The sequence below is a fragment of the Macaca fascicularis genome, chromosome 8 (genome assembly GCF_037993035.2).
Source record: "Macaca fascicularis isolate 582-1 chromosome 8, T2T-MFA8v1.1".
Classification (NCBI taxonomy): Eukaryota; Metazoa; Chordata; class Mammalia; order Primates; family Cercopithecidae; genus Macaca; species Macaca fascicularis.
In genome coordinates, this window is record NC_088382.1 from 153,740,245 (window position 1) to 153,765,276 (window position 25,032).

The 25,032-nt window shown below is 53.3% G+C and overlaps 2 protein-coding genes and 1 long non-coding RNA gene across 8 annotated transcripts; 2 read left to right on the forward strand and 1 right to left on the reverse strand.

The window, feature by feature from the left end:
• The first annotated feature begins 10,487 nt into the window (after positions 1–10,487).
• Positions 10,488–12,503, forward strand: EXOSC4 (exosome component 4). 2 transcript variants are annotated; one of them, XM_073999752.1, is made up of 3 exons: positions 10,488–11,083; positions 11,798–12,004; positions 12,096–12,503. In XM_073999752.1, the coding sequence occupies exons 2-3, from the start codon at positions 11,921–11,923 to the stop codon at positions 12,453–12,455; spliced, it is 444 nt and encodes a 147-aa protein (XP_073855853.1). In that variant the 5' UTR covers positions 10,488–11,083; positions 11,798–11,920; the 3' UTR covers positions 12,456–12,503. The 2 variants fall into 2 exon arrangements, with proteins under 2 accessions (XP_073855853.1, XP_005564370.1); XM_005564313.4 differs by having other exon boundaries at positions 10,488–10,766.
• A 464-nt stretch (positions 12,504–12,967) lies between these two features.
• On the reverse strand, positions 12,968–15,660 carry LOC123575323 (uncharacterized). 2 transcript variants are annotated; one of them, XR_006700626.3, is made up of 2 exons: positions 15,432–15,660; positions 12,968–13,236 (listed from the first exon to the last, which is right to left on the reverse strand). It is a non-coding gene; the product is annotated as an uncharacterized lncRNA (long non-coding RNA). The 2 variants fall into 2 exon arrangements; XR_012416781.1 differs by having other exon boundaries at positions 15,385–15,660.
• An 82-nt stretch (positions 15,661–15,742) lies between these two features.
• GPAA1 (glycosylphosphatidylinositol anchor attachment 1) lies at positions 15,743–19,339 on the forward strand. Of its 4 annotated transcripts, none has more exons than XM_005564314.4 (12): positions 15,743–15,946; positions 16,268–16,447; positions 16,533–16,644; positions 16,847–16,994; positions 17,072–17,173; positions 17,267–17,463; positions 17,546–17,742; positions 17,855–18,008; positions 18,176–18,271; positions 18,415–18,605; positions 18,682–18,867; positions 19,006–19,339. In XM_005564314.4, the coding sequence occupies exons 1-12, from the start codon at positions 15,873–15,875 to the stop codon at positions 19,247–19,249; spliced, it is 1,881 nt and encodes a 626-aa protein (XP_005564371.1). In that variant the 5' UTR covers positions 15,743–15,872; the 3' UTR covers positions 19,250–19,339. The 4 variants fall into 4 exon arrangements, 2 of the variants coding, with proteins under 2 accessions (XP_005564371.1, XP_005564372.1); XM_005564315.4 differs by having other exon boundaries at positions 18,697–18,867; XR_012416779.1 differs by lacking the exons at positions 17,855–18,008; positions 18,176–18,271.
• Positions 19,340–25,032: the final 5,693 nt, after the last annotated feature.

Genomic DNA, 25,032 nt, shown 5'->3' on the forward strand with positions numbered 1-25,032 from the left:
TAGGCAGAATTATCAGAAGGTTTCCAGGATTTCCTGCTGTACGTGCCCTGCATCATCCCCAGGACTGTGAATAAGATGGACTTTACTGCCATGATTAGGTTATGTCGCTTGACACTGCTGGGGGATAAAGGAGATGGTCTTGGGTGAGCCTAACCGAATCAGGTGATCCTTTCAAAGGACAGGTCTCTTTCCAGTGGAAAAAACTCAAAGCATGAAAGAGATTCCACCCAGGGCAGAGTCTCCACTGCTGGAGGAGTCTCATGGCAAGGAATGTGGGCAGGTTCCGGGAGCTCACATATCGTGGTAAAAATACCGGAAAGCAAAGACAAAGATAAAGTTTTGAAAGTAACAAGATAAAAAAATGATTCATCACATATAAGAGAACCCTAAATAAGATTGACACCTGATTCCTCAGAAGCAGCGGCAGAGACCAGAAGACAATAGGACGGCGTACTCAAAGTCAGAAAAACACTGTCGAGCAAGAATCCTGTATTTAGGAAAACCACTTTTGAAAATGAAAGTGAAATAAAGACAGTTCCAGATGAACAAAGAGAGAAAATGTGCTGGCCAGGTGCGGTGGCGCACACCATAATCCCAGCACTTTGGGAGGCTGAGGTGGATGGATCACCTGAGGTCAGGAGTTTGAGACTAGCCTGACTAACGTGGTGAAACCCCATCTCTACTAAATACATAAATTATCCGGGCGTGGTGGCAGATGCCTGTGATCCCAGCTACTTGGGAGGCTGAGGCAGGAGAATCACTTGAACCTGGGCGGCGGAGGTTCAACCTGCCGAAACGATCTGCCAGCCTGCATTCCTTCCTGATAGAGACCACTGGCCATGGAGTGGCTCTGTGGCTCTGAGGAAGCACAGGGAGGGGTTTCGTGTCCTCTGCTGCACCATTTGACGCTGGAAACCTGAAAACCCCACCCTCAGATCATGATAATGCCACCATTTTTTGAACATGAGTCCCATGGGGAGGTGTGAAGCTCAATTGTGCGTTTGTGTGCTCCCCTTTCATAAATATTCATGACTCCTCTTACAGCTCATTGAATATGTATATTTGGCCACTCCCTTCAGCATAAATTCCTGTTCCCCTTGCCCCTCCCATGAAGTGTCTGTTTTTGACTTCTCACTGGAGGTTATACTTCCCTGCTGGTCAGAATGGCCGCCCTGCAGGCTGCAACCCTTTATGAGAAATAAAGCTCTCCTTTCCAAATGCATGAACCTCGCCATTCTTCAGTTGACACCACCACCATGCTGCCGCTTTAGATGGACACGCTGCCCTGGCCCTTGGGAAGCAAGTCCGGTTCTCATGCTCTGGAATCTGACTGGCCTGTGCAGGAAGAGGGTGGGGAAGAGACACTCTGTGTGCTCCAGGCCTCCACCTGGGACCCCACACAGGGCAGGACGCCCAGCGGGCTGTGCAGCCCTCTTGCCTTGGAAACTGACCAAGGGACATACAGCAAAGCAAGAAGCATTTATTCAAGAAGATCTACTAAGCCTTGGTCAGAACAGGGGCACTCTGTGGGGCTTGAGCTCAGCCTGCTCCCCGCTGATCCCTGGCTCCCTGTCATAAAAGCTCTACTCCAGGAGGTGCAGCTGAGAACAAGGGTTCCTTCCTCCCGGCTCCCGGCTGCAAGGCAGAGGCACCACACAGGGAGGGACACGCAGAGAAGACGAGGCCTCCCGTCCCCCAACACCTGCCGCAGCACAGGGGTCTCACTCTGGGAGAAGCAGAGGCCACCACGCCCTACCCCAGCTCCACAGATGCTGCCCCAGTGAGAGGCGGTGGCAGGGCTGGTAGCTGCATGGGGCCGCCTTCCTTAGGAAGCACAGTGTGGGAAAATCGTGCCTAAGGTGCATGGCAGGCTGTGGGAAGCTCAGTGCAAAGCAAGTAGGAAAAAGCTGACAGCAGCAAATGAAATGGCAGGCCGGCCTGGAGTGTAGCTGAAAACCAGGGACAGAGACGACAAAGAAAGGACCCTGCAGATACTGCATTCACCCCTGGGTGTCCAGAAGCCACTGCACCTGGGTGCCAGGCTGCACCCAGGCTGAGTGGTTGGGCGTGCTGGCTGTCTATTGCTGCCCTCACAAATCACCACAAACTTGCAGATTTAAAAGAACAGAAACTTACTAGCTTACAGTCCTGGAGACCGAAAGTCCAAGATGAGTCTTATAGGGCTCAAATCAAGGCTTTTACACGAATGGTTCCTTCTGGAGGTTCCAGAGGAAAGCATGTGCCTTGCCTCTTCCAGCTCCTGGTGTCAGCCGGCACTCCTTGGCTTGCAGCCGCATCACTCTGATCTCTATCCAGGCGATCCCACAGCCTTCTCTTCTCCTGTAGTCAAATCTCCCTCCATTTCCCTCCTATAGGGACCCACCTGGGTCACCCAGGATCACCTCCCCATCTCAGGCTCCTTCACTTCATCACATCTGCAAAGTCTTTTGTGCCAAATGAGGTACATTCTTAGGCTTCAGTGATTCGGACCTGAGTATCTTCAGGTCGTTATTTAGCCCATCACACTTGCTGAATGCAGAGCAGACTGGAAAACTTTCCAACCACATACACATCCATCAGCAAAGGACGGAGCTGCTTCATCCCACCAAACCCCAGGCTGGAGTCACCCCAAACGCAGCAGCATGGGAGTTCCCCCAAGGGAGTGCCCCGAACTGTCACAAGATGGAGCCTACTGGGATTCCAAAGGAAGAAGCACTAAACGCCAGGGTGACTAGTCCAGAGCATGAATGAGGGGAACACAGGGACAGAGAGCGGCAGCAGTCCTTGAAACAGACAGCGAGAGAAAAGGGGTGTTCTGCCCGGGTGTACCCGCAGCAAGGGGGCCGGGGTATGGAGTTTCTGTGTGGATTTAAAGCATTTGGCTCAGGGCCAGGCCAGTTTCTTTCTTGTAAACCCAGATACCTTTATTAGTGCCTGGGAATGTTCAAGGTCCCAGTGTGGGTTCAAACCTGCTGGAAAAAACCTGTGGCTTATGAGTCACAAAATGGTCAAGGACCTCTGATTTTTTGGTCAGGACACAGAAAGAAATTGGGAGAAGGTTGGGCGCAGTGACTCACGCCTATAATCTTAGCACTTTGGGAGGCTGAAGTGGGTGGATCACTTGAGGTCAGGAGTTCAAGACCAGCGTGGTCAACATGGAGAAACCCTGTCTGTACTAAAAATGAAAAATTGAGCCAGGTATGGTGGCGGGTGCCTGTAATCCCAGCTACTTGGGAGGCTGAGGCAGGAGAATTGCTTGAACCCAGGAGGTGGAGGTTGCAGTGAGCCAAGATCACACTACTGCACTCCAGCCTGGGCAACAGAGTGAGACTCCACCTCAAAAATAAATAAATAAATAAAAATAAATTGGGACTGGGTGTGTAGCTCATGCCTGTAATCTCAGCACTTTGGGAGGTTGAGGCGGGTGGATCACCTGAGGTCAGGAGTTCAAGATCAGCCTGACCAAAATGGTGAAACCACCTCTCTATTAAAAATACAAAACATGGGCCGGGCGCGGTGGCTCAAGCCTGTAATCCCAGCACTTTGGGAGGCCGAGACGGGTGGATCACGAGGTCAGGATATCGAGACCATCCTGGCTAAGACGGTGAAACCCCGTCTCTACTAAAAAAAAAAAAATACAGAAAACTAGCCAGGCGAGGTGGCGGCGCCTGTAGTCCCAGCTACTTGGGAGATTGAGGCAGGAGAATGGCGTAAACCCGGGAGGCGGAGCTTGCAGTGAGCTGAGATCCGGCCACTGCACTCCAGCCTGGGCGACAGAGCGAGACTCCGTCTCAAAAAAAAAAAAAAATACAAAAAATTAGCTGGGCATGGCGCATGCCTGCAATCTCAGCTACTCGGGAGGCTGAGGCAGGAGAATCCTTTGAACCTGGGAGGCAGAAGGTGCAGCGAGCTGAGGTCGCGCCATTGCGCTCCAGCCTGGGCAACAGCAGCAAAATTCCGTCTCGAAAAAAAAATTTTTTTTCAGAGAAATTGGGGGACCTACAGGAGCCTCGTTGGCTTGGGGAGGTTCAACACAACCTTTGACCAATTGGTGGTGAGCGCTAAACTAGGCTGACCCAGGCGTGATTTCTAGGAAGCCAGAAGTTCTTAAAAATAAGGAGGAGCGGGGAGCTGAGCAGAAATATTAGAAGCTACACACTGTGGGGGAAACAGACACATGGAACTGGCCCAGGTGAGCCACTAAACAACGTGAAAAACCAGGAGCAAAATCACAAGGGCCATTGGCCAATCCTAACCCAGAGTTGATGTGATATACGCTCTAAAGTATCCAGTTTTTTTTCTTTTTTTTTTTTTGTTTTTTTTGAGAAGGCGTCTCGCTCTGTCTCCCAGGCTGGAGTGCAGTGGCGCGATCTTGGCTCACTGTGCAACCTCCGCCTCCTGGGTTCCAGTGCTTCTTCCGCCTCAGCCTCCCAAGTAGGTGGGATTATAGGCACGCGCCTAGGATTACAGGTGCGTGCCACCACACGTGGCTAATTTTTTGTATTTTCAGTAGAGACAGGATTTCACCATGTTGACCAGGCTGGTCTCGAACTCCTGACCTCCCGCCTCAGCCTCCTAAAGTGTTGGGATTACAGGCATGAGCCACCTCACCCAGCCTAAAGTGTCCAATTTTCTACAAAAATGATGAGACAAAGAAAGAGAATAGTGGGATTCTTTATATTTTTTATTGATGCATACATATTGTACATATTGGTTGGGTGCAGTGGCTCATGCCTGCGATCCCAGCACTTTAGGAGGCCAAGGCGGGAGGATCACTTGAGCCTAGAGGTTCAGGGCCAGCCTGGGCAACATAACGAGATCCCATCTCTGCAAAAAAACACAAAAAAAGTATCTGGGGGTGGCGGCAGGCACCTGTAATCCCAGCTACCAGGGAGGCTGAGGTGGGAGGATTTCTTAAGCCCAGGAGGTCGAGGCTGCAGAGAGCCAAGATCGAGCCACTGCACTCCAGCCTGGGCAACAGAGTGAGATGTTGTCTCAAAAAAATTAAAAAATAAAATAAATTTGGGCCGGACGCGGTGGGTCATGCCTGTAATCCCAGCACTTTGGGAGGCCGAGGCAGGCGGGTCACCTGAGGTCAGGAGACCAGCTTGGCCTGCATGGTGAAACCCCATCTCTACTAAAAAATACAAAAATCAGCCAGGCATGGTGGTGGACACCTGTAATCCCAGCTACTTGGGAAGCTGAGGCAGGAGAATCGGTTGAACCCAGGAGGTGAAGGTTGCAGTGAGTTGAGATCGCGCCACTGCACTCCAGCGTGAGCAACAGAACGAGACTGGGTCTCAAAAAACAACAACAAAGACCTCAGGCCCCTCCCCTGGAGGAGCAGCGATTTGTTCTTCCCAGAACCAACACCTACTCTGAACCAACTTTGCTCTTCCTGCCTGTAGCTCCTCCACCTCTATCCCAAGCTTACCTCCCACTGGACCATGCTAAATACTAACGACCGGCCCACTGCAGTGGCTCACGCCTGTAATCCTACCACTTTGGGAGGCCAAGGCAGGCAGATCACTAGGTCAGGAGTTTGAGGCCAGCCTGGTCCACATGGTGAAATCCTGTCTCTACTAAAAATACAAAAATTAGCCAGGCACGGTGGCATGCGCCTGTAATCCCAGATACTCAGGAGGCTGAGACATGAGAATCGCTTGAACACAGGAGGCGGAGGTTGCAGTGATCCCAGTTCGCGCCGTTGCACTCTAGCCTGGGCGACAGAGTGAGACTGTATCTCAAAAAAAAAAATCCTAACAACCCACCTTAGTGCCTACTGTGTGGCAATGAGCTCACATCCCTGGGACTCACTGGTCTCTCAAACCCTTCTCGGCCCAACAGAATAGTGGCACAGTCTGCTGAAGGCCCTGCCCCGCTGCCAGCTGGATGTCAGCCCCTTCCAGGGCGGGGCACTTCTGCTGGGATGCGCCTGTGCTGCCCTAAGGAGTTGGAGCTCGAGAAACAGGTTCACTAGGAATCTCGGGAATCCGTTCCAGGATCCTCAGTCCCACAGCCCCTTCCCAGCTTGGGCCCCAGCAAACTATTTACAGAGTCAAGTCATATATTTCATAAAATTTGTAAAAGTGAGATATTTTAACCACAACCAGCTAAAACTGTCTCTTCCCCCTGCAACCTGCCATCAGTTACCCCCTCCCCTGCTGCACAGAGCTGGAGGGGGCGTTGTGGGGTCCAGCTCCTGGGAGGCTGAGTTGAGGGTACGTTTTGCTTGGGCTTGGTGGGAACAGTCACTTCCTGATACAGTTATGCTGTCGCTGGTCATTCTGGTGTAGAAATGGCTTCCAGAAACACCCATCTCCCTCGGCTCCATGTTAACACAACAAGCTGATGACACTGGCCAAGTGTCAACTCAAAGAGGATCTAAGAGTAGTCACAAGCAAGAAAACCCAAACTCAAATTCATTTTTATTTGGGGGGAGGGTTCTGGGGTTTTTTGTTTGTTTTTTGAGACAGAGCCTCACTCTGTGGTACGGGCAGGAGTGCAGTGGAGCGATCATAGCTCACAGCAGCTTTGAACTCCCTCGGCTCAGGCCAACCTCCCGTCTCAGTCTCTCAAGTAGCTGGAACTACAGGTGTGTGCCACCATGCCCAGCTAATTTTTAATTTTTTTTTTTTTTTGTAGAGATAGTGTATCACTATGCTGCCCAGGCTGGTCTCGGACACCTGGCCTCAAGCGATCCTCCTGCCTCAGTTTCCCAGAGTGTTGGGATTACAGGCATGAGCTACCTCACCCAGCCAACACCTGAAATGTTATGGCTCACATGTGGAAAAAATTTGATAAGCGATTTCCTCAAATTTAATGACAATTCTAAAAATGTACATATTACCCAAAGGAGCTTTTACCTGAAAGCAACTTAACTATAAGTAATAAAATTAAATTTTGATCAAACATGTGAGAGGAGAAACTAAATCATTTTCTTTCTTGGTTTTTGTTTATTTGTTTTTTGTTTTGACAGCATCTCATTCTGTTGCCCAGGCTGGAGTGCAGTGGTAGGACCACAGCTTACTGCAGCCTTGACCTCCCCAGCTGAAGTGATCCTCCCACCTCAGCCTCCCAAGTAGCTGGGACCACAGGTATGCACCACCATGTCCAGCTAATTTTTTGTATTTTTTGTAGAGATGGGGTTTTGCCATGTTGTCCAGGCTGATCTTGAACTCCTAGACTGAAGGGATCCACCTGCCTCTGCCTCCCAAAAGTGTTGGGATTACAGGCGCGAGTCACCGCATCTGCCACCTTCTTTCTACATATAGGAGGTTACATTATAAAAAGTGTTGTCGTCCGGGCATGGTGGCTCAAGCCTGTAATCCCAGCACTTTGGGAGGCCGAGGCGGGCAGATCATGAGGTCAGGAGATTGAGACCACCCTGGCTAACACGGTGAAACCCCGTCTCTACTAAAAATAAAAAAAAAAAAAAATTAGCCAGGCGTGGTGAAGGGTGCCTATAGTCCCAGCTACTTGGGAGGCTGAGACAGGAGAATGGTGTGAACCCCGGAGGCGGAGCTTGCAGTGAGCTGAGATCGTGCCACTGCACTCCAGCCTGGGGAACAGAGCAAGACTCCGTCTCAAAAAAAAAAAAAACAAGTGTTGTCATCTTAACAGAGCATCAGAGAATGCATCAAAGAAATGTAGGGGAAACCTGTAGGTTTTCTGCATTTTGTGATGTTTGTAGTATTTGTCAACTTTTAAAATGTTTGTGTTGGGGCTTCTTTTCTCACTATTCACTTAGTTTTGGATATATAATTTTGTCTTATGTTTCAAAAGAAGACTGCGTAGACGAGTTAACGGCAGGCCTGAGAAGCTCTTCTTCACAGGCAAGCTTGAAGAGTTGGTGTCTGGGAATTTGGGTTTTGGGATGGTTCCCTCCATTCTCTGGAAAGCGTGTCTCACTGTGCCTAGACTGTTTGTACAAACATGGCTCATGCTGAACGCCTGTGTTGCTTCTGGGGGTCTGGAATTTGGGCACATGCTTGGCACAGACTGTGTATGTAACCTTCCCTCCATAAAACCCCAGGGTGCTGAGTGTCTAAGAAGCTTCCCTGGCAGACAGCATTTCACACACACAGCTCCAGCTTCTTCCTGTGGAGTCCACCAGGAGAGCACTTGGCCAGCTCACGCCTGATTTCCTGTGGAATTCATCCCATGCACCTTTTCTCTTTGCTGATTCAGACTTACTATCTTCTCTGTGTAATAATCTTAGCCGTGAGTCTATAGTGAGTCCTTCTAGCAAATTGATTATTCCGGAGGGATCTTGAGGATACTCCTCACGGCCCCTGAATTTGTATAAGCTTTAGGCCTCCAAAATTTGAATCGACCCATGTGTGTACCCTAAAGCTGGAGTACGAGGATCAGAGAACCAAAAGTGTGAGGTAGCAGTGGCCCCATAATCCTAAACCTGGAATGCTGCCAGGTTGGAGGCCTAGTTCCTGAAGGCGAATACTTCCACCAGGGAACACAGCAAAGGTTCCACTGATCTTGAAGTAGCAGCTATCACTGGCCTACTTTGGGCTACTTAGGCTGAATACCAACATCGTCCTCATTTTCCTGAGTTGCTATGGTCACTGCTACACAACTAGGGTGGGCAGTCCACAGAGCTCCCTGGATGTCTAGTCTTCCTGCATGTGGCAAGGACTGTCAGTGGACAGTCGAAACAACGACCCAGTAATGGCCAGGTGCAGTGGCAGGAGGCCGAGGCAGGTGGATCACCTGAGGTCAGGAGTTCAAGACCAGCCTGGTCAACATGGTGAAACCCCATCTCTACTAAAACTACAAAAAAAAAGTCAGCAGGGCATGGTGGCGCATGCCTGTAATCCCAGCTACTTGGGAGGCTGAGGTAGGAGAATCGCTTGAACCCAGGAGCTGGAGGTTGCAGTGAGCTGAGATCGTGCCTCTGCACTCCAGCCTGGGTGACAGTGAGACTCCGTCTCCAAAAAAAAAAAAAAAAAAAAAAAACCAAAAACCTTCCCCAGGCATAGTGGCAGGTGCCTGTAATCCCAGCTTCCCAGCTACTTGGGAGGCTGAGATACAAGAATCACTTGGACCCAGGAGGTGGAGGGAGCAGTGCGCTGATACTGTGCCACAGCACTCCAGCCTGGGTGACAGAGTGAGACTCCATCTCAAAAAAACAAAACAAACAAAATGACCCAGTAAGAACAGGGACAGGAAGAGCTCAGACTGCAAGGGGAGAAGGGCCTGGGCTGCTCCACAGTACGCAGTGTCTGGCTGCAGAGCCAAGGGTGGGGAATCGGTGGTGGCCAGTGGCAGAGGATAGTGGCCTATCATGGCCTCATACCAGCTGCAGCAGCAGGGCTGTGGCTTGCTCACTCATTCTCATGCCTCTCAGTCTTTCAGGAGAGCATAACCACCTCTAAGGGGATGCTGAACTTGGGCCCCTGCAGCAGACTGCATTTCCCCAGCCCACCTGCTGTTCCTACAGTCTAATATTGACACTCCTCTCACTGAAGGGTGGGGTCCCTGTCCCCATCCCTTAAGCCTGGGTAGATGTGTCTGACTGCCTTGACCCACAGAGTCTGGCAGGAGGGACACTATGTGACTTCTGAGGCTAGGTTCTAAAAATATCATGCACATGTTGTCCATCTCATTGTCCTGGAAGGCTACCCTTGGAACCCAGCTGCCATATTGCAAGGAAGCATGGAGAAGCCACAGGTAGGTGTGCTGCCTGACAGCCACAGATGAGGTCCTGGCCAGCCACCAGCATCAGCCACCAAAGATGTGAAAGAGAAAGCTTTAGGATGGCTCCAGCCCCAGCCACCATCTGGCAGCAACTGTAGGAGAGAGCCTACGTGCAAACTACCTAGCTGAGCCTAGATAACCCAAGACTGCAGGACATAATAATAGAATGATTGCTATTTGAAGCCGCTGAGGTTAAGTGGCAAGAGATAAACAGACACACAACCCCTCTCTGGAAAGGATGAGGAAATCTGCAACCTCAAAAGGAAAAGGGAGGCCCACTCGACTGCAGTGTGGAAGCCCGGTGTAAAGGGAGGGCATGAGAGGACTGGAGAGGTGCCAGGTGTGGACCATCCTGGGACACCAGCCTGGTCACTTTTCTAGCACCGCTCTATGCCTTCTCCTGTCAGTGTCGCAACCCACTGGGTTCATCCTTCCACTTCCACACTTGGGGCGCGGGGAAGGGCTGAATGTAGGCACCACTGGTCCCGAGGGCGTGACGGGAATTTCTCCTTCGGCGGGCGCCCACCTCCTGGCACCCGGGACACAGCTCCGGGAACGGCTGCGGGCTCAACCGCTGCTTCCCCGACAGCGCCACCGCAGTTCCCCGGAGACAGAAGTGAAGCCGAACCGCCAGAAACCGTAGATCCAGGGAGGTCGGTGCCGCGAGGAACTCCAGTTCTCCGGGACCGGAAGTGACAGCGGACCGCCGGAAACCGTAGATCCAGGGAGGTCGGGACCGCGGGGAGCTGTAGCTCCCCGGAACCGGAAGTGATAGCGGACCGCCGGAAACCGTAGATTTGGGGAGGTCGGAGCCGCAGGGCGCTGTAGTTCTCCCGCGAATCAGAGAACTAGGCAGAGAGCGGAGCTGGCGGCCGGGCAGCATGGCGGGGCTGGAGCTCTTGTCGGACCAGGGCTACCGGGTGGACGGTCGGCGCGCCGGGGAGCTGCGCAAGATCCAGGCTCGGATGGGCGTGTTCGCGCAGGCTGACGGCTCGGCCTACATCGAGCAGGGCAACACCAAGGCGCTGGCGGTGGTCTACGGCCCGCACGAGGCGAGTGGGCGTGCGGGATGGGAATCGCGTGACCGCGGGATCTGCGGGGCAGCCGGGCTGAGCACAGGTTCGGGGACTTGAGAGGTGCGGCCGGCGCGCCTCAGTCTACACAGCCGATGCTCAGCACTGCATCTCACTCGGAGTAAACGCAAGTCTTTAGTGTGCTGCGCGGTGGTCCTGCCTTTCTCATCGGTCTCTGTGCCTGCGCTCTCCCTCCTCTTTGCGGCTCTTCAACGTGCCAGGCACTCCCCCACTCGCTCCCTCTCCTCTCAGCTCTACTCCGACGTCACTCCTTCTCAGACGGCTTTATCCATGCGGTACTTCTCTCCCTACAATAAACCCTTGTCTTTTGTGCATCTACAATCTCAAATGCCTATTTTGCTTAAGCATTTTCCCGTTTCCTCGCTAGAACATAAGCTTCCTAAGGACAGAAACTACATAAAACTCTCTGGTTTCATTGCTGTGTTTCCAGCGCTGTAACTGTGCCTGGCCAGTGAAGGTATTGAAAGAGTGTTTGTTTAGCGCATGAGGGTAGGAGCTCTGCTTTCCAGGCGGAGGGAACCAGGAGGGCGAAGACCACGGTGGTGAAAACAAGCAAGGCACTCATGCATAACAGAAAGACTGCTGGTGGGGAAAGAGGGGATAACTCTAAATAAGGTTGAGAGTTCCCGGGGAGGTGAGGAATTAGGGTTTTGTAGACCAGGGAAATGATTTGGGATTTTATTTCATATGTAATGTGAAACCTTTGTAAGGTAATTAGGATTTGAGTGTGAAGGTGAGACAGAATCAGCCTTGATGTTTGTAAACTTGGGTTGGCAGGGAATGGGGCAAGGATGGGCACAAGGAAGCCAATTAAAAGATGCCAGAGGGCAACACATGCAAGACAGTGCAAAACAGGGGGCTTTGTTTTGGAGGTAATGTAGTTGCCCCTTGCTGAGGCATTGAAAGTGGAGGGAGAGGCAGACCCACAGAGGACAGTGGCGTGTGAGCTGGAAGGAGTGGGCCTGGCTCATGTGTCCGTCCTCTTCCAGATCCGGGGTTCCCGGGCTCGAGCCCTGCCGGACAGGGCCCTAGTGAACTGTCAATATAGTTCAGCGACCTTCAGCACAGGTGAGCGCAAGCGACGGCCACATGGGGACCGGAAGTCCTGTGAGATGGGCCTGCAGCTCCGCCAGACTTTCGAGGCAGCCATCCTTACACAGCTGCACCCACGTTCCCAGATTGATATCTATGTGCAGGTGAGCCGGCTGCAGTGTCAATCCAGGGAGGGGTGGGTGTGATGGGGTTGGGGAGAGAGTCTGATAGACTCACACCCTGGGGTCCCTGCAGGTGCTACAGGCAGATGGTGGGACCTATGCAGCTTGTGTGAATGCGGCCACACTGGCAGTGCTGGATGCTGGGATACCCATGAGAGACTTTGTGTGTGCGTGCTCAGCTGGCTTTGTGGACGGCACAGCCCTGGCGGACCTCAGCCATGTGGAGGAAGCAGCTGGTGGCCCCCAGCTGGCCCTGGCCCTGCTGCCAGCCTCAGGACAGATTGCGCTGCTTGAGATGGATGCCCGGCTGCACGAGGACCACCTGGAGCGGGTGTTGGAGGCTGCTGCCCAGGCTGCTCGAGATGTGCACACCCTCTTGGACAGAGTGGTCAGGCAGCATGTGCGTGAGGCCTCTATCTTGCTGGGGGACTGACCACCCAGCCACCCATGTCCAGAATAAAACCCTCCTCTGCCCACACAACCCTCACTGTACGTTAATCACCCAATAGCACTTCAGAGCCATGTGAAGCCTGGCAGAGCCTGGTCTGGTGCTGGCTCCTGGGGATGACCAGGGCCCCTCGCCCACACATGAACTGCCTATCTCTGTGTAGCCTAATTCAAACCCTGAAAAGAACAGTGGATTAGGGGGTTGCTGTGGGGGAGGTCCTGGGTGGAAAAAGCAACATGTCCCAGTAAGGACTCAAGGCAGCTGAGCAGGAGGCAGGGCCTGGCAAGATGAGCAGGTCATTGGACTGAGGAATCTGTTACCCTTACTCTGGCACATCCGGGGCCCTGAGCAAAGGGCTGAGGGAGAACTCAGCTGGCTCTGAGTACCCAACCTAGAGATGTGGGGGCCATGTCCCATGGCCTCTGGACTATGGCCTGGAGCCCCTTGGGCTTTTCCTGCTGCTTACCTTGGGCTCTAAAAAATGCAACAGCCAGGCATGGTGGCTCACACCTGTAATCCCAGAACTTTGAGAGGCTGAGGCAGGCGGATTGCTTCAGGTCAGGAATTTGAGACCATCCTGGCCAACATGGTGAAACCCCGTCTCTACGAAAAATACAAAATTAGCTGGGGGTGGTGGCACATGCCTGTAATCTGAGTTACTCAGGAGGCTGAGGCAGGAGAATCTCTTGAACCGGGGAGGCGGAGGTTGCAGTGAGCCGAGATCGTGCCACTGCACTGCAGCCTGGGCGACAGAGCAAGACTCCATCTAAAAAAAATAAAAGTACAAAAATTACCTGTTCTCATGGATCACTTGAGGTCAGGAGTTCGAGACCAGCCTGGCCAACATGGTGAAACCCCATCTCTACTAATACAAAAATTAGTGTGGTGGCAGGTACTTGTAGTCCCAGCTACTAGGGAGGCTGGGGCAGGAGAATCACTTGAACCAGAGATGAAGGTCACAGTTAGCCAAGATAGCACCACTGCACTCCAGCCTGGATGACAGCAAGACTCTGTCTCAAAAAAAAAAAAAAAAAAAAAATTGTTCTCACATGGAGTCTTCAGTTTTGACCCTTCTCTCTGCCCACCACTATTTATTTGTTGAGACATAGTCTTGCTCTGTGCTCAGGCTGGAGTGCAGTGGTGTGATCACGGCTCACTGCAGTCTCAATCTCCTAGGCTCAAGTGATCCTCCCACTTTGGCCTCCTGAACTAAGACTACAGGCATGTCCCACCTACCTGGCTAATTTAAAAAGAATTTTTTTGTGTGTAGAGACTGGGTCTCATTTTGTTGTCCAGGCTGGTCTCAAAGGATCCTCCCACCTCACCTTCCCAAAGTGCATCCTCTTCTTGAGCAAACTACCCCTTCATTCACCTCTGGCCCACAGACCTGCCGGAGCCCTGACTACCAGCTCCTGCAGTGTGGACCCTGGGGCTGCTGCTCCCCTAATATTCCAAGGATCTCTTGGCCTGGACAGGGACAGTATGCTCCCCTACTTTATACTGCACACACCCCAGCTCTAGTGAAGCCCATTTTGGCCAGTAGTGCTATCAGCATCTCTGCGGTCATCTGACTCAGAAAACCTTGGTGCTGGGCTCATGCTGTGACTCCACTGGGACGTCCTGAGTCATTGACAGTATCGCTTGGCATCCATTCTCTGACCGCCGCCGGCTTTCCACCCACCTGCCCTGTTGTGGGAAGTCAGGGACCCCGAACAGAGGTAACCGCTAAAGCCATGACAGAACATAAATTGTAAAGATTTCATGGACGGCCAGGCGCGGTGGCTCAAGCCTGTAATCCCAGCACTTTGGGAGACCAAGACGGGTGGATCACGAGGTCAGGAGATCGAGACCATCCTGGCTAACACGGTGAAACCCCGTCTCTACTTAAAAAAATACAAAAACTAGCGGGGCGAGGTGGCGGGTGCCTGTAGTCCCAGCTACTCGGGAGGCTGAGGCAGGAGAATGGCGTAAACCCGGGAGGCGGAGCTTGCAGTGAGCTGAGATTGCGCCACTGCACTCCAGCCTGGGCGACAGAGTGAGACTCCGTCTCAAAAAAAAAAAAGATTTCATGGCCATTTATCCCTTCCCCAATCAATACTCTTGTGATTTCCTATGCCTGTCTTTAATCTCTTAATCCCATCATCTTCATAAGCTGAGGATGTATATCAGCTCATGACCCTGTGATGATTGCGTTAACTGCACAGATTGTTCGTTTAATGCATGTGTGTTTAAACAATATGAAATCTGGGCACCTTGAAAAAAGAACAGGGTAACAGCGATCTTGGGGAACAAGGGAGATAACCTTAAAGTCTGGCTGCCTGTGGGCCAGGCAGGACAGAGCCATATTTCTCTTGTTACTGAAAACGGGTAAGAGAAGTATCGCTGAATTCTTTCCCCAGTAAGGAATATTAATAATTAACAGCCCTGGGGGAAAAGAATGCATTCCTAGGGGAGGCCTCTGAAATGGCCGCTCTGGCGGTGTCTGCCTTATGCAGATGTAGATGGGGATGAAGTGCCCTAGTGTCCTGCAGCGCCCCCAGGCTCGCTAGGATTAGGAAGTTCCAGCCTGGCGAATTCTAGTCAGACCGGTTCTCTGCTCTTGAACCCTGACAATGCGTGCACAGCCGGACATGGAAATTCATTAGTGATTCGAGTTTCGCCATGGCCTTCTGCTTTGTGATCTTTTGTCGCCCTTGAAGCATGTGATCTCTGTGACCCACACCCTATTCGTACACTCCCTCCCTTTTGAAAATTGCTAATAAAAACTTGCTGGTTTTATGGCTGGAGGGCATCATGGAACCTGCCGACATGTGATGTCTCCCCCGGACACCCAGCTTTAAAATTTCTCTCTTTTGTACTCTTTCCCTTTATTTCTCAGACCAGCCCCACTTAGGGAAAATAGAAAAGGACCCACGTCGAATATCGGGGGTGGGTTTCCCGCGATACTGCCCGGCTCATCACCTCTGACTCCTGCGGGCCTTCCAGTGGGCGATAGCTCGCTGCCCCGACCAGCTCGGCCTGCTGTCGGGCATCTTCTCTGCTCTCCTCCGACTGTAGGGCTACCTGCCTCCCTCCGGGGCGGTGCACTGCGGGTCCGACTCTCCTGGGGGCAGCGCCTAGCGGACTCCCCAACCCGCTCGCGTCCTTCCGGCTTCACCAGCACCGCCCACCCTGCAGCCAGCCGCTGTCTGGGCTTGCGCGCCGCCGGCAGTACGGGGTGTTGGGGGCGCGTCTTGTGCTCCGGACATGCGCGCCGTCGCGGGCGCCGCTGGGACCGGAAGTGCGGGCGAGCGCGGTCCACGGGTCTGACAGGAGCAGCCTGCGGGCACCGCGGCGGTAGTTGGAGGCGGCAGAGGGTCCGGAGACGGCAGAGGGTCCGTCGCCGCGCCGCCCTGCCCCGCCATGGGCCTCCTGTCGGACCCCGTTCGCCGGCGCGCGCTCGCCCGCCTCGTGCTGCGCCTCAACGCGCCGCTGTGGTGAGAACAGGGCCCGGGGAGGCGGGGACCCGAAAGCCCTGGAACTCGCGCTGGCGGCGGCCCTTGCGCGGTGCCCATCGAGGGCCGGGGCCGCTCCGGCTGCTCGCTCCCCTCCGGCTGCTCGCGCCCTTCCGCTGCTGCCCTCTGGAAGCACTGAGGGTATCAGGCCCAGGCTCAGCCCTCCGGTCCGGCGTCCCGATGCCAGGACTCCGGGTTTAGGTCTCAGACCCGCGCGATCGACCCCGGGTGCGGAGGCTGTGGCCTCGGGTCGGCGTCTCAGGACCCGCTGACGCTCCGGTGCCCCTCCGTCCTCTCTCACAGCGTGCTGAGCTACGTGGCGGGCATCGCCTGGTTCTTGGCGCTGGTTTTCCCGCCGCTGACCCAGCGCACTTACATGTCGGAGAACGCCATGGGCTCCACCATGGTGGAGGAGCAGTTTGCGGGCGGAGACCGTGCCCGGGCTTTTGCACGGGACTTCGCTGCCCACCGCAAGAAGTCGGGGTGAGCGGCAGAGCAGGGCGTATGGGGCGAGCAGTGGTGGCTGAGGCCGGGGAGCTCTGCTCATAGGCTCCCTTCGTGTTTGCAGGGCTCTACCAGTGGCCTGGCTTGAACGGACGATGCGGTCAGTAGGGCTGGAGGTCTACACGCAGAGTTTCTCCCGGAAACTGCCCTTCCCAGATGAGACCCACGAGCGCTATGTACTGGGGGAGTGGGGTGTGCCTGGGCCCAGAAAGCACCTTGGAGGGAGGGGTCTGGGCTGGGTATCACCTTGGCGGGTGTCATGGGGCCAGGAAGCTCAGTGGGAGGGGAAATCCCTGGTGGGCATTGGAGGGCTAGAAAAGGGGGGGCTTCAGCGCCCTACCACAGTTACACTGAGGTCCCCCCCCATACTGCATACAGATGGTGTCAGGCACCAACGTATACGGCATCCTGCGGGCCCCTCGTGCTGCCAGCACGGAGTCGCTTGTGCTCACCGTGCCCTGTGGCTCAGACTCTACCAACAGCCAGGCTGTGGGGCTGCTGCTGGCACTGGCTGCCCACTTCCGGGGTGAGGCTCAGGGTTGCTGGCCATGGAGGGGTTTGGTCAGTGCCCCAGACCTTGCTGATCCTGCTTCTGGCCTCCAGGGCAGATTTACTGGGCCAAAGATATCATCTTCCTGGTAACAGAACATGACCTTCTGGGCACTGAGGCTTGGCTTGAAGCCTACCACGATGTCAATGTCACTGGTAGGTTCTCTTGTCCTGCATGCTTTGGTCTGCCTCTCAGGTTCACTGCCCTCACCAGATCCCCCATCAGCGTTCATTCACTTGCTCCTACAGGCATGCAGTCGTCACCCCTGCAGGGCCGAGCTGGGGCCATTCAGGCAGCCGTGGCACTGGAGCTGAGCAGTGATGTGGTCACCAGCCTCGATGTGGCTGTGGAGGGGCTCAACGGGCAGCTGCCCAACCTTGACCTGCTCAATCTCTTCCAGACCTTCTGCCAGAAAGGGGGCCTGTTGTGCACGCTTCAGGGCAAGGTGGGGCTGCCTGCCTGCCTGAGGGCTGAAGGGCACAGGGTCTGTGGGAGGGCCTGTCTCATCCTGTCCTGCACCTCTAAAGCTGCAGCCTCAGGACTGGACGTCATTGGATGGACCGCTGCAGGGCCTGCAGACACTGCTGCTCATGGTTCTGCGGCAGGCCTCCGGCCGCCCCCACGGCTCCCATGGCCTCTTCCTGCGCTACCGTGTGGAGGCCCTAACCCTGCGGGGCATCAATAGCTTCCGCCAGTACAAGTATGACCTGGTGGCAGTGGGCAAGTAAGTAGTCTCTGGTCCCCCCTTTCCATGCCCAGGATGATGTCCAGCTGGGGCGGAGTGGGGGATGGCCTGGTGGCTGTGGCCAGCCATAAACCTGCCCCACACCTGACAGGGCTTTGGAGGGCATGTTCCGCAAGCTCAACCACCTCCTGGAGCGCCTACACCAGTCCTTCTTCCTCTACTTGCTCCCCGCCCTCTCCCGCTTCGTCTCCATCGGCCTCTACATGCCCGCTGCCGGCTTCTTGCTGCTGGTCCTTGGTCTCAAGATATCCTCTGCCCCTTGCCATCTACTTGTGACCAGCCTCCAGTCTCCTCAACTCTAGGCTGGGGAGAGTGTTCCATTCTGATGGGGGGTGGGGTACAGGGGTAAGCCCTGGGTCCCCCTCTGGGCAGATCCCATTACACCTCTTGTTGGGGTCCTTGATTGGGCTACGCTCTGGAACTGTGGATGCAGCTGCATGAGGCCGAAGTGGGCCTTGAGGAGCCCGGGGGGGCCCCTGGCCCCAGTGTCCCCCTTCCCCCATCACAGGTGATGGCATCCCCTTCTGTTGTTGGAGTGGGCTTCCAGGGTCTGACTGGCGTTTAGTGTTGCAACTTAGCCTCAGCTGGTGGGATGGTGGTGGTCTTTGGGGATCCCCTGGCCCCATCTCCAAGAGCCTGTGTACCCTGCAGGGTGTGGGGCTGGCCTCGCTCGTGGCACCTCTGCTGATCTCGCAGGCCATGGGACTGGCCCTCTATGTCCTGCCAGTGCTGGGCCAACACGTGGCCACCCAGCACTTCCCAGTGGCAGAGGCTGAGGCTGTGGTGCTGACGCTGCTGGCGATTTATGCGGCTGGCCTGGCCCTGCCCCACAACACACACCGGTGAGCGGCTGGGCTGGCTGGGGGGTGGGGTTAGAGGTCCCCTGGACATGCAGACAGTCTGTGGGTTGTCTCTGAGCCCTTTGTCTTGCAGGGTGGTAAGCACACAGGCCCCAGACAGGGGCTGGATGGCACTGAAGCTGGTAGCCCTGATCTACCTAGCACTGCAGCTGGGCTGCATCGCGCTCACCAACTTCTCACTGGGCTTCCTGCTGGCCACCACCATGGTGCCCGCCGCTGCGCTTGCCAAGCCTCATGGGCCCCGGTATGTATGGATCAGCCCCACTTCCCCCAACGCCTGTGCCCTCATCACAGACCGTACCCTCATTCAGTAGCCCTTTCCCCCAACTTGGTGTCCATGCCCCCACCATGGAGCCTACCCTGATGTTGCTTCTCCACCCAGGACTCTCTATGCTGCCCTGCTGGTGCTGACAAGCCCAGCAGCCACGCTCCTTGGCAGCCTGTTCCTGTGGCGGGAGCTTCAGGAGGCGCCACTGTCACTGGCCGAGGGCTGGCAGCTCTTCCTGGCAGCGCTGGCCCAGGGTGTGCTGGAGCACCACACCTACGGTGCCCTGCTTTTCCCACTGCTGTCTCTGGGCCTCTACCCCTGCTGGCTACTTTTCTGGAATGTGCTCTTCTGGAAGTGAGATCTGCCTGTCTGAGCTGGACAGAGACTCCCCAAGGACCCCATGCTGCCTCCTTCCGGGGAAATAAACGAGTGTCTGTTTCAGCAGCTATTTGAGCTCCTGGCCCCCTGTCCATGTAGGGCCCCAGGGCATGGGGGCGAGAAGCCTCTGCCTGCAGGGTTTGGCATTCCCTCACCTCCTCCCTGGCAAGGGCTGCTGTAGTCCACTTACTGGTTAGCATTCCTGCCAGCTAGGGCTCTGCTGCTGCATCAGCCCTGGGAGGTGAGCCTCAGGTGCACTCTCAGCCCTGGAGGGTGCCATGCAGGCTCGGAGGGCTGTGTGCATTGCTGTGTGGTACTGTGCCAGGAGTGGTGCTGGGAAGGAGAATACACCATGGCCATGGTTTGAGGGCCTGACAGGAGCTGAGGCACCCAGAAACCACCTGACACCATCTTTACTGCTAGGACTAAGAGGCTGGAGCTGGAGCCCTGCAGAGGAGGCATGGCAGGGGCCCAGGGAAGGCCAGCGCCTTGGTGTGGGATTGGGATGGAGCAGGGAGGAGCACCCGGCCTGGCTTCCTCGGATTGAGTCAGCCCAGGTGAGATGCCCACGAGGGGCCGGGCAGGCAACACAGTGGAGCAGGTGGGGCATGGGGACAAGAGCCCCACGGGAGAGGGCACTGATGGGCCAGCAAGGAGAGAAGTAGGCTGTCGTACCAGGACTCTGAAAGGAACTGGGAAGACCACCGTCTGTTCTGAAAGAAAGGAAAAACCTGTGGCCTTCTGGTGATGCCAGGGCCATGTCAGAGACCTTGGTGCTGCGACTAGAGAGCCCTCTGGTCACAGGAAGGCAAAGGTGCCACAGTCACACACAACCATGCACGGGCCTTGGGAATCAGCCGTGCTGGCTGCAGAAGCCACAGCATCTTAGAATCAACTGAGGGCCTGGGTCCTTTCAGTACAATGTCCCCAAATGGCCTGTTGTCTGGGAGGTCCCGAGGAGAGTGCCCTCCCTGTGCCCCACTCTAGGCCACTGCCTCTTCACTGGGGCATGTCTTCCTGCGGGAGGTTCCCCTTGACATGAGGCCCCTGGTGTTGGGGTTTAGTCTATTCATGGGGCTCCACAGTTGCGGAACAGGCAGAGGGCTCCCAGGGTGAGCACCTAGGCAGTTTCTAGACTTTCTGTAGAGGAAGCGCACGCCTGCTGGGTGGCCTTATGTTCTCTGTGTCCAGCATTGTTTGAGGCTCAGTGGGGATGGGGGTTATCAGGAACCACACTGTGACTGGTAGCCTCATGATTAACTTGCCTGTCTTCAGCCCCCTGTCCCAGAGGTTGGAGCCTCTAGTCACTTTCTCCAGCGAATACCTCTGAGGTTGGGTGGATGCCTGCAGTTCCCACCCAAGCCTGGCTGGTTTCACCCGCCTCTCAGTAGCCCTAGGAACACCTCCTAGGTAGGCATCACAGGGGCCTCGTCTGCTAAATCAGCAAGGGAGATTCATCTGTCAGTCTCCTATTTTCCAAGAAGAACTCTCTGTTGTGGTCTCCTGTTCTCTTTGTAAGATGACATCTGATACAAAGTCACCCTCCAGGCATTTTAGCTGGGCTTTGACCTCAATTGTGTTGTTTTTGAGATGGAGTCTTGCACTGTAGCCCAGGCTGGAGTACAGTGGTGCAATCTCGGCTCACTGCAACGTCTACCTCCCTGGTTCTAGCAATTCTCCTGCCTCAGCCTCCCAAGTAGTGGGATTACAGAGGCGCACCACCACGCCTGGCTAATACTGTATTTTTAGTAGAGATGGGGTTTCACCATGTTGTCCAGGCTGGTCTCAAACTCCTGACCTCAGATGATCCACCCACCTAGGCCTCCCAAAGTGCTGGGATTATAGGCATGAGCCACCATACCTGGCAGCCTCAATTGTTTTTTTAACAGGACTTTGGCAGTCACTTAAAGCACAAATCATGAAAATACATACGTGGGGGAAAGAGCTAAAGGATACCTCGCTTGTGTTCTGAGTGGTTTGTGCAGAATCCTCCCTGCCTATGCGAGCGTTGAAAGGGAACCATGCGAGCGGCTTTGTTAGGAAGGCAGGATTTCTGTTCTGATTTTTCAGTAATGACATGGGCTCAGCCTCCATGTTTCTCCCTCCCTGATTTTTTTTTTTTTTTTTTTTTTTTTTGTGTGTGTGTGTGTGTGACAGAGTCTCACTGTAGCCCAGGCTGGATGCTATGGTGAGATCTCAGCTCACTGCAACCTCCACCTCCCAAGTTCAAGTGATTCCCCAGGCTTAGCCTCTGTTCTATGTGAAATGTTTGTTTAGAAGCAGAATGCTTGTTCCCTGGTACCATAAGGAAAGATCAGCATTCGGACAAAAAGTTCTCTCAGCAACTCAATTTTACTTTCTGCAGAAAGGGTGCTTCTTGCAGATGGAACAAGGGTGACAACATACCTGAATAAAGGAGGGAAGCAATTTTTATCTCTTAGGCAGCTTGTATCTGCTACTCTGTCCTGTCTCCGCTGGCTGGAGCCAGACCTCACAATCTAAACTGAACCCGATGGGCTAACAGCTTAAAAACTTTTTTAAATAAGTAAAAGCAATGGAGAACAGAGGAAAAGAGGAAGTTGCTTACTAAAGGACTTAGAAAAGTAATAATACTCCCAAATAAGGAATGAAGGAGCATAGACCGCAAGCCCGGACGTGCCTGTGAGCACATCCAGCACAAACATCTTGGTTAAAGTACAAGGACATAGAATGTACCATGTGCCTGGGAGCATGTTTAACACAAGTATCTTGGTTAAAATACAAGGACATAGAATGTCTTTATCCCTCTATATCAAACAGCTACATAGGATAGGGCTTAACAAAGAGTTATTAGCACAAAGCAAGGTGGCTTGAAGAAAGTTAGTCTTTAAAAGAAACACTTATAATTTATTTTTTAACAAGGGAACTTTTGAAGAGGAAACTTTTTAATTTCTACAGCCTCCCGAGTAGCTGGGATTACAGGCGTGTACCACCATGCCCCACTAATCATTTTATATTTTTACAAATATTTTGGCTTCTTCCAATGTCCACGTTCTTACCAACACTTGCTAGTGTCCATCTTTTTTTTTTTTTTTTTTTTGAGATGGAGTTTTGTTCTTGTCACCCAGGCTGGACTGCAATGACGTGATCTCGGCTCACCACAACCTCCGCCTCACAGGTTCAAGCGATTCTCCTGTCTCAGCCTCCTGAGTAGCTGGGATTACAGGCATGCACCACCATGCCCGGCTAATTTTGTATTTTTAGTAGAAATGGGGTTTCTCCATGTTGGTCAGGCTGGTCTCAAACTCCCGACCTCAGGTGATCCACCCGTCTTGAACTCCCAAAGTGCTGGGATTACAGGTGTGAGCCACCACCCCCACCCCTGCTAGTGTCCATCTTGTAGATTACAGCCATCCTAGTGGGTGTGAAGTGGCATTGCATTTTCATATTGATTTGCATTTACCTAATGATTAATGAAACTAAAGCATCTTTTCACGTTATTATTGGCAATTGGTGTATATTCTTTTTTTTGAGACAGAGTTTTACTCTTGTTGTCCAGGCTGGGGTGCAGTGGTGTGATCTCGGCTCACTGCAACCTCCACCTGCCAGGTTCAAGTGATTCTCCTGCTTCAGCCTCCCGAGTAGCTGGGATTGTAGGCATGTGACACCACGCTCAGCTAATTCTTGTATTTTTAGTAGAGACAGGGTTTCACATGTTGGCCAGGCTGGTCTCGAACTCCTACTTAGTGATCCACACACCTCGGCCTCCCAAAGTGCTAGGATTACAGGCATGAGCCACCGCGCCTGGCCTGCCTATGTTTTATTCTGAGAATTTTCTGGTTTTAGGTCTTAAACTTAGATCTTTGATTATTTTTCAGTTCTTGTAAATGGTGTATAAATGTGAGGTAAAGGAGCCAACTTCATTCATTGGCATTTGTTTTGCAAATCATTGTTGGCTTTTTGTTTTTTTTGTTTTGTTTTGTTTTGTTTTTTGAGACGGAGTTTCGCTCTTGTTGCCCAGACTGTAGTGCAGTGGCTCGATCGTGGCTTACTGCAACCTCTGCCTCCCAGGTTCAAGCGATTCTCCTGCCTCAGCCTCCCGAATAACTGGGATTACAGGCATGCATCACCACGCCCGGCTAATTTTGTATTTTTAGTAGAGATGGGGTTTCTCCATGTTGGTCAGTCTGGTTTCGAACTCTCGACCTCAGGTGATCTGCCCGCTTTGGCCTCCCAAAGTGCTGGGATTACAGGCATGCGCCACCACACCTGGCTAATTTTGTATTTTTAGTGGAGTCGAGGTTTCTTCATGTTGGTCAGACTGGTTTTGAACCCCTGACCTCAGGTGATCCAGCTGCCTCGACCTCCCAAAGTGCTGGGATTACAGGCATGAGCCACCATGCCTGGCCGTTTTGTTTGTTTTGAGATAGGGTCTCAACTCTGTTGCCTAGGCTGGAGTGCAGTGGCATGATCACAGCTCATTGCAGCTTTGACCTCCCCAGGCTCAGGTGATGCTCCCACCTCACCCACCTGAGTAGCTGGGACCACAGGTGTGCACCACCCTTGGCTTTTTTTTTTTTTTTTAAGACAGTGTTTTGCCATTTTGCCCAGGCTGGTCTGGGCACAAGCAATCTACCTGCCTTGGTGTCCCAAAGTGCTGGGATTATAGGCATCAGCCAGCATGCCCGGCCCTGTTTGCATTTGAATATCCAATTGTCCCAGAACCGTTTGTTGGGGAGACTCTTTCTCCATTGGTCTCAGTTCCCTCGTTAAAAAAATCAAATGACCATAGATGTATAGTCACAGACTTTATTTGTGGACTGTCAATTCTATTCCATTGATCTATATGCCTATCCTTCTATCAGTACTAAAATTTTTTTTTTGCTTTTTTTTTTTTTTTTTTTTTGAGACGGAGTCTCGCTCTGCCACCCAGGCTGGAGTGCAGTGGCCGGATCTCAGCTCACTGCAAGCTCTGCCTCCCGGGTTCACGCCATTCTCCTGCCTCAGCCTCCCGGAGTACCTGGGACTACAGGCGCCCGCCACTGCGCCCGGCTAGTTTTTTTTTTTTTTTTTTGTATTTTTTAGTAGAGACGGGGTTTCACCGTGTTAGCCAGGATGGTCTCGATCTCCTGACCTCGTGATCCGCCCGTCTCGGCCTCCCAAAGTGCTGGGATTACAGGCTTGAGCCACCGCGCCCGGCCTATCAGTACTAAAATTTACTTTACTATAAACCTACAATAATCAAGTTTTGAAATTGGGAGATATAAGTCTTCCAACTGTTTCACCATTTTAGCCAGACTGTTCTCAAACTCCTGACCTCAGGTGATCCGCCTGCTTTGGCCTCCCAACGTGCTTGGGATTACTGGCGTTAGCCACTTCACCCAGCAAGCCTCCATGGTTTGAGAGGAGAAATCTTTTGTTAATTTTGTTGAGAATTCTTTTTCTTTCTTTCTTTTGTATTTGTTATTATTTTTTTTCTGAGAAGGAGTTTCACTCTTGTCGCCCAGGCTGGAGAGCAATGGCACAATCTCGGCTCACTGCAACCTTTGCCTCCCGGGTTCAAGCGATTCTCCTGCCTCAGCCTCTGGAGTAGCTGGGATTATAGGTGTGTGCCACCATGCCTGGCTAATTTTTTGTGTGTTTTTAGTAGAGATGGGGTTTTGCCATATTGGCCAGTCTGGTCTTGAACTCCAGACCTCAGGTGATCTGCCTGCCTTGGCCTCCCAAAGTGCTAAGATTAGAGGAGTGAGCCACTGCGCCCAGCCAATAATTTTTATGTGATGA